This window comes from Sphaeroforma arctica (genome assembly GCF_001186125.1).
Source record: "Sphaeroforma arctica JP610 unplaced genomic scaffold supercont1.1909, whole genome shotgun sequence".
Lineage (NCBI taxonomy): Eukaryota > Ichthyosporea > Ichthyophonida > Sphaeroforma > Sphaeroforma arctica.
In genome coordinates, this window is record NW_014038649.1 from 2,454 (window position 1) to 10,257 (window position 7,804).

Below are 7,804 nucleotides of genomic sequence, written 5' to 3' on the forward strand. Positions count from 1 at the left end.
AAATATATATAAAATAAGTATATATATATATATATGTGTGTGTGTGTGTGTGTATGTAAATGTTTATGTATATACATGCATATGTATATGTGAATATGTACACGTTCGTATATGGATATGTATATATATACAATATATATTATATATATATATATATATATATATATATAGAACTCAAATGCCAGGCACAAAATTTAATATATCGTGAACAATGTTGTGTTGAGATAAGTGTGGACCAGCCAATTTATGCACATGAAAATTATGAAAGGCAAACAGTCATTCGTTTCCATACGAGCTTACTATGCTCCGTGCGCGTGATTTAGACCTTTGTTTGGATGCTTCGATTTTCCTCAGATAAAACAGTGTGTGTGATGCAGTATTATAAAGAAAGTCTGATATCTATTCTGCCTCGAACCGCTTTTTTGTACTCGGCCGTGCTTATATATAGGCTTTGTTTAGTTCTAGTTCAGCTGCAATTGTGCACAACACTGAAGTTTTGACGGCTACAAAGCGTAAACAAGAACACGGACAAATAAGCAATGGGAAAAGGGTACATAATTTGTTTGCTATTTTTTTGTCGACTCTCGTACAGAAACTACTAAATGATAGCATTGTGGATACAAGGATGTGTGACTGTGTGGCAAGGATGTTTGGGCACAGATTCAATCTCTCTGTAGTGGTATTTTTTTTAACAAATATATACGTAGTTATTTACACATATATACATATATAACGTATTTATTTACACATATATACATATATAAATATACAAATACATATACATACATATACATATACATATACGTATACGTATACGTATACATATATATATATATATATATATATATATGTGTGTGTGTGTGTGTGTGTACATGTTTATGTATATACATGTATATGTATATTTGGATATGTATATATATACAATTATATATTTAATATATACATATATATATATATCCATATATGAACGTATACATATACACATATACATTTACATGTATATACATAAACATAAACTTGTACATACACACACACATATATATATATATATATATATATTCTCTATATGTGGCATTTTCTGTCTGTCACGCTCATAATCCAATGAAATGGCTTAAGCCAAACATATACCAATCAGAAGTTCTAAGATCTCAGAATTTGTAAATTTTAGGATTGAAAGGCTTTTTTGGGTCTTTAATTGTCGCGGCCTCGAGGCCAGTTGCGGGCCCTCAGCCTCAGGCCTCAGCACAAGTCAGCAGACTTCAATATTTACATACGCGCTTCATATATGCTGAAGTCCTAGTACGTTTTACGTTAACGCTTAGTTTTGAAGCCGTTTTCCCGTTTTCAAGTATGAGTAAACTAGAAGCCAATTCCAAATACATATTTTGTTTGGATATATGTACTATAAGAACGAATTAATAGCTGTTATATTTTAACTGTAAAGTATCTGTCCAACTAAAAACAAACCATTTCATCTTTTGGCAAAATATAGTTGGCGGGTTCTGCCAAATATAAAGGCGGGCACGAAACCAGTTCTATATAACATTATCAACGATTGAAAACGTAGTCCGTTATTCATTAACGCAATGCATCGATTTGAAAGCGTGTCGACGTAAATATTCCGAATAGAAGTCTGGCCCGAGCCTCAGCCCTCAGTTGGCCCACAGCCCTCAGCGGCTCAGCCTCTCGTCTCAGGCACTCAGCCGCCGCCAAGTCGGCTAGTCCTTTTTCTACTATAAAATGCGATTGTTTCAACTAAAAAAAAGAAGAAAAATGTAGAATGTACTGTAGAACCGTACTTGAGAGAACCCGAGAAATGCCCCTACTACTTAGATATATAAGGCAATAACAGGCTGCGATTTGTTACTTGTGCTTATCAGTATTCAGTAAAAATCACATGGACGATTCGAATCTGAATTGCACAATCCACACTTATAAATATGCCAACAATTACAGGCCACGCTGAGCGTGTCTCGCGGTCCTCCATTGTCACCGGAGCGCCAATATGGCCGCAATCTGTGGATGAGGGAACGCATATGATGGCGTCTCCGCAGAGGACGTCCATTGGGTCTTACACACGCACCAGTAGTGTTGGCGAGGGCTCGTCTCTGCTGCCCACGACGGAAACAGCCGACGGCGAGAAACCGCTCGGTGAAGTTGGATTTGGCGCTACCACTTTCAATAGCGTCAACACTATGCTGGTGGGTCATTTGTCAGCGCTGAGCTGGTATCACTGCACGCCGCGGCTGCTAGTATTGCACTTATTTGAGTTAATCAACCCGTTCACAGAGAGTGTCAGTTTTATCTTGTCATCTGTGCAATTCCGCTGCAAGTGAAATTTTTATCTGTGATTCAAATCGAAGGAGTCAAATTTATGTGCACTATTTTATTGCATCTCGGTTTAGCGCCTCCCTTTGTGCAAGTGCCTATTGCAACCCCGCGTGAACGCAAATGCTCGAGTTTCATCTTCATGATTGGTACACGCTCAGGTACAAACAAACCTAATGGCAAGCCTTTGTATCAAATGCACTGAATTCAAAATACTTGGTTAGCGCGAAATTATGATTTTCTTCTTCTACGTTGCTTATAGGGATCTGGGTGTCTCAGCTTACCGTACGCGTACAGGATCAGCGGTTGGCTGTTCTGCAGTATTGTAATGGTTCTATTGCTGTTCGTCACACTTCACACGGGCAAGATCTTGCGGAAATGTCTAGATTATTATCCCGGAATTCGGTCGTTTCCTGATATCGGAGAGGTAGCATTCGGCGTGAAAGGACGTTACTTTATATCGGTAATGTTCTACTTTGAGCTATTTACTGCCTCTGTGATGTACGTTATCTTGGCCGCGGACAATCTTCTAGTACTTTTACCGGCTTGGGAGAAATGGCAGCTGATAGTTATTACGTGTTTAATCGTACTACCAACGGCCAGTACATCTAAATTAGGTATGTGGCGAGATTCCTGTTATACTTTCTTCGTACGCATACCTCTATCGGAATTCTCTTCGGGTTGTGCTTCCCAAGACATTAACATATCCGGGTGTTGTATTGCTTGTATATTGCTTATTTGGTTAGGACGCATACGTATGTTTTTGACACGATTGGTGAATTTTGTGCGTCCACTTTAGTTTATTGACGCTCGTGTTAATAGGCTGACTTGTCGCAGTTTGGTGAATTTACCGGTGCGTGCACCTGTTTGATATTTTTTTCGTTAATTACTTATCATGCTAAAATGAACGCAAATATTCCATTCACTTGATTGTGACTCGTACTCTTCCTATATATATATATATATTATAGTATATGCACGTATGTATAAAAGGTATATACATATATTATAGTATATGTATAAGAGGTATGTATTATATATATATATATATATATATATACGTGTGTGTTTTAACATTGTATTTATCCGTATATATGTATACATATATATATATATGTGTGTGTGTGTTTTTAACATTGTAATATTTATCCGTTTGTATGTATACACACACATAAAAATATTGATATATATATATATATATAGTGTATTATGTGCATATTTATATTTATATAGGTATGCAAATTTTAGTATTCCATTTTTCTATTTGTACCTATACACACACACACGCATATATAGATATGCGTATATGCAAGCACATGAACATATATCTATATCCATGTGTTTATGTATGTACACCTGTTCATATACAACACTGAGAAATATCTGCTGTTGATTAGAATCATGTAGTCATAAGAAGGCAGGGAGAGTTTATCCAAATTAGACCGTGCTGGATCGTATCGGCTACAGTTGGTGCGTGCATGTATTTTATGTGGAGTAAGGCTTGTAAATCATTGTTGGTGCACAATTAGCATCGATTGATTAAATATTGTTCTTCGAAAGTCGTATTCATATGTATTCTTTTTTGAATATATTATTTTAGTCACAGTTGATTTCCCGTGTATCAGCATAAGCTCTAAATTGATCCGCTCATCCCGTGTCTGGTTTCAATTACACTAGTGAAGTACGTTGTGTGATTAGGAGAGCATCTGGGCCAAATCAGTTCCAGAATGGTATAAAATAGCAGCTATCTACACTATTTCTATACCCATGAACGTACTTCAAGCCATTGCATGTATTATTAAGTACTTACAGGGTTGTTGTTGTTTTTTGTACACCAATCTATCATTCGGGCCTCTGTTTTCTCACACACGATCTCGCGATTGCATAAACTAAATGTAATGGGAAAGTATCAGTTGAAGCAGCGTGTAGGTTCAGCTAGCACTATTGGACTAGTAATACAAATTGATCTCAACTCTTCCGTTTGGAAACACGTCAAGCCTGTACAACTACGAGTATTAATATTTGGTGCGGTATTTCATTTGTCATTCATAGTCAGTCAGCCCATGATTTTTAAATTACATAATCACTAAATGTATATTCTGATCAAACCTCCATCTTGTGTACTCGGGTTTCTTTCAGGCATACTTTCATACTTTTCCTTGGTCGGTATCACTGCGTCGCTGGTACTCACTTTGGTAGTGCTCGAATTTGGATTCACAACTACTGAGGCACCAGGTAGTGTCTGGGACCCCATGCCTACATCTATCATGCCACCAGATTACGATAAGTCGTTCGCCGTATTTGGGCTGGTCATGGTTGGATTCGCAGGGTATGCATACAGTCAAACCGGTATTTTTCATCTAAATTGTTGACATTGAGCTTTAGTTCAAATATGACAGAGCAATATCTGGAAGCTCTAAAATAGGAAGATTTGACAACGCCGTTGCTGAGTATTTGATTGACTGATTGATGGCTGTGTTGGCGTGCTCTTTTATATTTTTCTGGACACCCATTCTGGCTCGTACAGAAAATTTATTCCAATCTTCTGTTTGCTAATGGGATGAGAATCGTCGTCATTGTCGTCACGCATGGTTGTAATTCAAGTGTCATTGTTCACTACTGTCAGCCATGCGCACAACACGACCGTGTACTCGTCTACACTAGTTGTAAATTAGCGATACTATATTCCTCTCATCTGCTATCGTTTCTTTTGCCAGGCATGCGTGTCTCCCAAGTATCTATGAATCGATGTCCACTCCCCAGGACTACGACCGAATGTTGAATATCACGTGGATTGTATTATCCACTGTATATTTGTCAGTTGCAGTTGTGGGATACCTCATGTACGGCAACGATACTGAAGACATGGTAAGCATCTTGATATCCGCATATGGTTGTTGCTCGGCTAGATTTTTTTTCGCGCGTACCTTGGCCAGATATTTTCTGTAAACTGTGTTTGTTGACATTCAATATTTGCTCTGCCGGTATAGATCACAAAGAACCTGGAGAAAGGCTGGGCCGCCACTATGACAGTTGTTTTAATTGTCATCAACCCGATGACAAAGTTTGGCTTGACAATTAATCCGATTGCTCTCGCGTCGGAAGAATTAACTGAGGAAAGATTATCGCCTGGGTATGTGATCACAATACATGTTGAATCGCTCATATTTGCACACTTTGGTTTGACGCCAGAGTGTACAACTGCTATTACCATTGTCGATGTCAATAATCCCAGGAGATAAGCACGTTTGCCCCTTTTTCGATCTGAACCTACGAGCTCGCCTATGGACAGGCAAGGCAGTTGGTGGATCTTTTCGATCTGAGCGCGTGAAACGAATCACTTATTCACAAAAGAGAATCAGAAAGGGTACACAACCCCGAGAGTTGTTTCTGCAGCAAAAATATCCTTGTCGAGTACTTCGTTGCTATAGTCTATAATGCTGACATTCAATTGTTTCTTCTTGTTATACACAGGCCACGTTTTATATTTGATATGCTCGTTCGCTGGGGCCTAACAGGTCTAGTCGCCATTACGTCAATTGTGGTGCCGAACTTTGCCACGGTCATAGGACTTATTGGCTCTGTTTTCTCATTTTCCGTGAGTGTACTCTTCCCTGTTGCCGCGTACCTTTCTCTTTACGGCGATGAATTGAGTTCTACCGAGATACTCGTGAATCGTGTGATATTTGGTACTTCTGCCATTATGGCTATTCTTGGAACTTATGGAACACTCTGTCTAGCCTAATTATCGCTCCCTATTAAAGCCTCAACTCAAAAGGTGTCGCTTTGTGACTATACCGATTTCATTCAACTGTCGAATACGTTCATTGGGAAGCTCGGACCGTCGAAGTTGCCATATCACTGTTGCTTTAATAGCGGTGGATACATTCAAGGGAGAAAATATACTTACCGGAGCTTGCAGAGACATCGGAACCTGCTAATACGCTAATATCGTTGTCTGTAGAAATGGCAGTTAACCCGAAGAGGTCCTTATAACGCTTCATGAGAAGTTGACCAAGAAGTTGTGACAATTATTAACTTGTGAAATTTCAGGAATTTCGTTCGATATCAACATTAATTAATACTTTAGTTACCTATCTCGCGAATCAATTTGGATAGTGACTGGGCCGTCATTTATGAGAGCCACGTCCATCATTGCTCCGAACATGCCATCTTGAATTTTGGCCGGATCATAGAGCTGCTTCAATTCTTCGATCATGCTATGGTACAGCGGTTCCGCCCTGTGGATGTTTTGCATTAGACCAACCACAAAAATGGCATGCGAAACCACTATTCAGTGTTCAGTATTACATCAAACAAAGTCATGGGTCACGGATCACAACTATTATCAGAATAAAGTTCATATAATCGAACTTCTACACTCTAGAAAAGGATGATACTTTCAGACTCTTGCTACACTTACAGAGCCCCTCCCATCGAGCTGGAAAAGTTCGGCGATGTCGTTTCACTCGTTCCCATAACGTAAACTGGCTAACACAGAGAATGCTATAGGTTTTTTCCTGCACGTTCTGTAGTGAGTATTTTCCAACAACAACAAAATGTATGAGCTTCGCAATTTATGGCATTTACGGCAACCATGACAATGTAAATATAACATGCAAAATTCGTGAACGTTCACACCGCGGAATCGAACCGAGAGCATAGTGTATTCACATTTACAGGGCATAGTTCACAATACAGACTTGTTGCAAGCTAAAGGCGATGTACCTGTGACCACATTTTGCCTTCATCGTTCCTCCATAGGCGAATATTCAAAATCTTTCTCAAGCTGGATGCGTGGAAGGTAGGTTAGCCAAATAGAACCAAGAAAACAATTGGCTGAACACGGCCTTAATTCGGCTGACGCAACTTTAGCCCAAGTAATGGTTTTATTTACACGACTTACGGTTAGTGAGTAACGACCTGTCGCCGGCAGTGTTTGTGTCGTTCCCCTATCAGTATTACACTATTGATAGCCAATGGTCGACGAAGATTTAGACGTAGAGTGAACTCGCGTATTTTCGCTTGATATATTGAAACACTCAAGAAGCATACATACATGTAGTCGATGTCGTCCTTCGTATCATCCTTATGAATACCAATAAGAACAAGCATTCCACAGCCAATCTCGCCTGTTATCGTTCCTTGCACTACAGTGTGAGGTTCGGAGTGATGCAACTTAATTTGCTTGACAGGTGGTGCAAGTTAATTTGCTTGACAGGCGGTGCAAGTTAATTTGCTTGACAGGTGGTGCAAGTTAATTTGCTTGACAGAAAGCTCGCGCGCAAGTATTAGACTCTTTCCGAATCGACCATTCAGACCTGAAAAATAAATTCATGTTCTCAACGGCTTTTTTCTTATCTATGCGCGTAAGCACGTAGACGGTCAAGTGCGTCTAATAAAGGCTACGACGGCATAAAAACTACCACAATTTTACTCTTTATGTACAACCAGAGTATTTAGAATCGTATGTGCA

At 39.2% G+C, this 7,804-nt stretch overlaps 2 protein-coding genes across 2 annotated transcripts; one reads left to right on the forward strand and one right to left on the reverse strand.

Annotated features, from left to right (window-relative positions):
- Positions 1-1,782: 1,782 nt before the first annotated feature.
- SARC_11837 (hypothetical protein) lies at positions 1,783-6,700 on the forward strand. Its single transcript, XM_014294068.1, has 6 exons — positions 1,783-2,201; positions 2,591-2,945; positions 4,468-4,657; positions 5,046-5,196; positions 5,319-5,461; positions 5,803-6,700. The coding sequence occupies exons 1-6, from the start codon at positions 1,941-1,943 to the stop codon at positions 6,071-6,073; spliced, it is 1,371 nt and encodes a 456-aa protein (XP_014149543.1). The 5' UTR covers positions 1,783-1,940; the 3' UTR covers positions 6,074-6,700.
- On the reverse strand, positions 6,419-6,807 carry SARC_11838 (hypothetical protein; the record flags this gene model as incomplete). The annotated part of the gene is made up of 2 exons (XM_014294069.1): positions 6,419-6,569; positions 6,752-6,807. The coding sequence occupies 2 exons, from the start codon at positions 6,805-6,807 to the stop codon at positions 6,419-6,421; spliced, it is 207 nt and encodes a 68-aa protein (XP_014149544.1).
- Between the last annotated feature and the right edge of the window lie 997 nt (positions 6,808-7,804).

Coding starts and splice junctions, on each gene's coding strand:
- SARC_11837 (XM_014294068.1), top strand. CDS start 1,941: ATGCCAACAATTACAGGCCACGCTGAGCGTGTCTCGCGGTCCTCCATT. Junction 2,202..2,590: donor ATAGCGTCAACACTATGCTG/GTGGGTCATTTG, acceptor CGTTGCTTATAG/GGATCTGGGTGTCTCAGCTT. Junction 5,462..5,802: donor GAGGAAAGATTATCGCCTGG/GTATGTGATCAC, acceptor TGTTATACACAG/GCCACGTTTTATATTTGATA.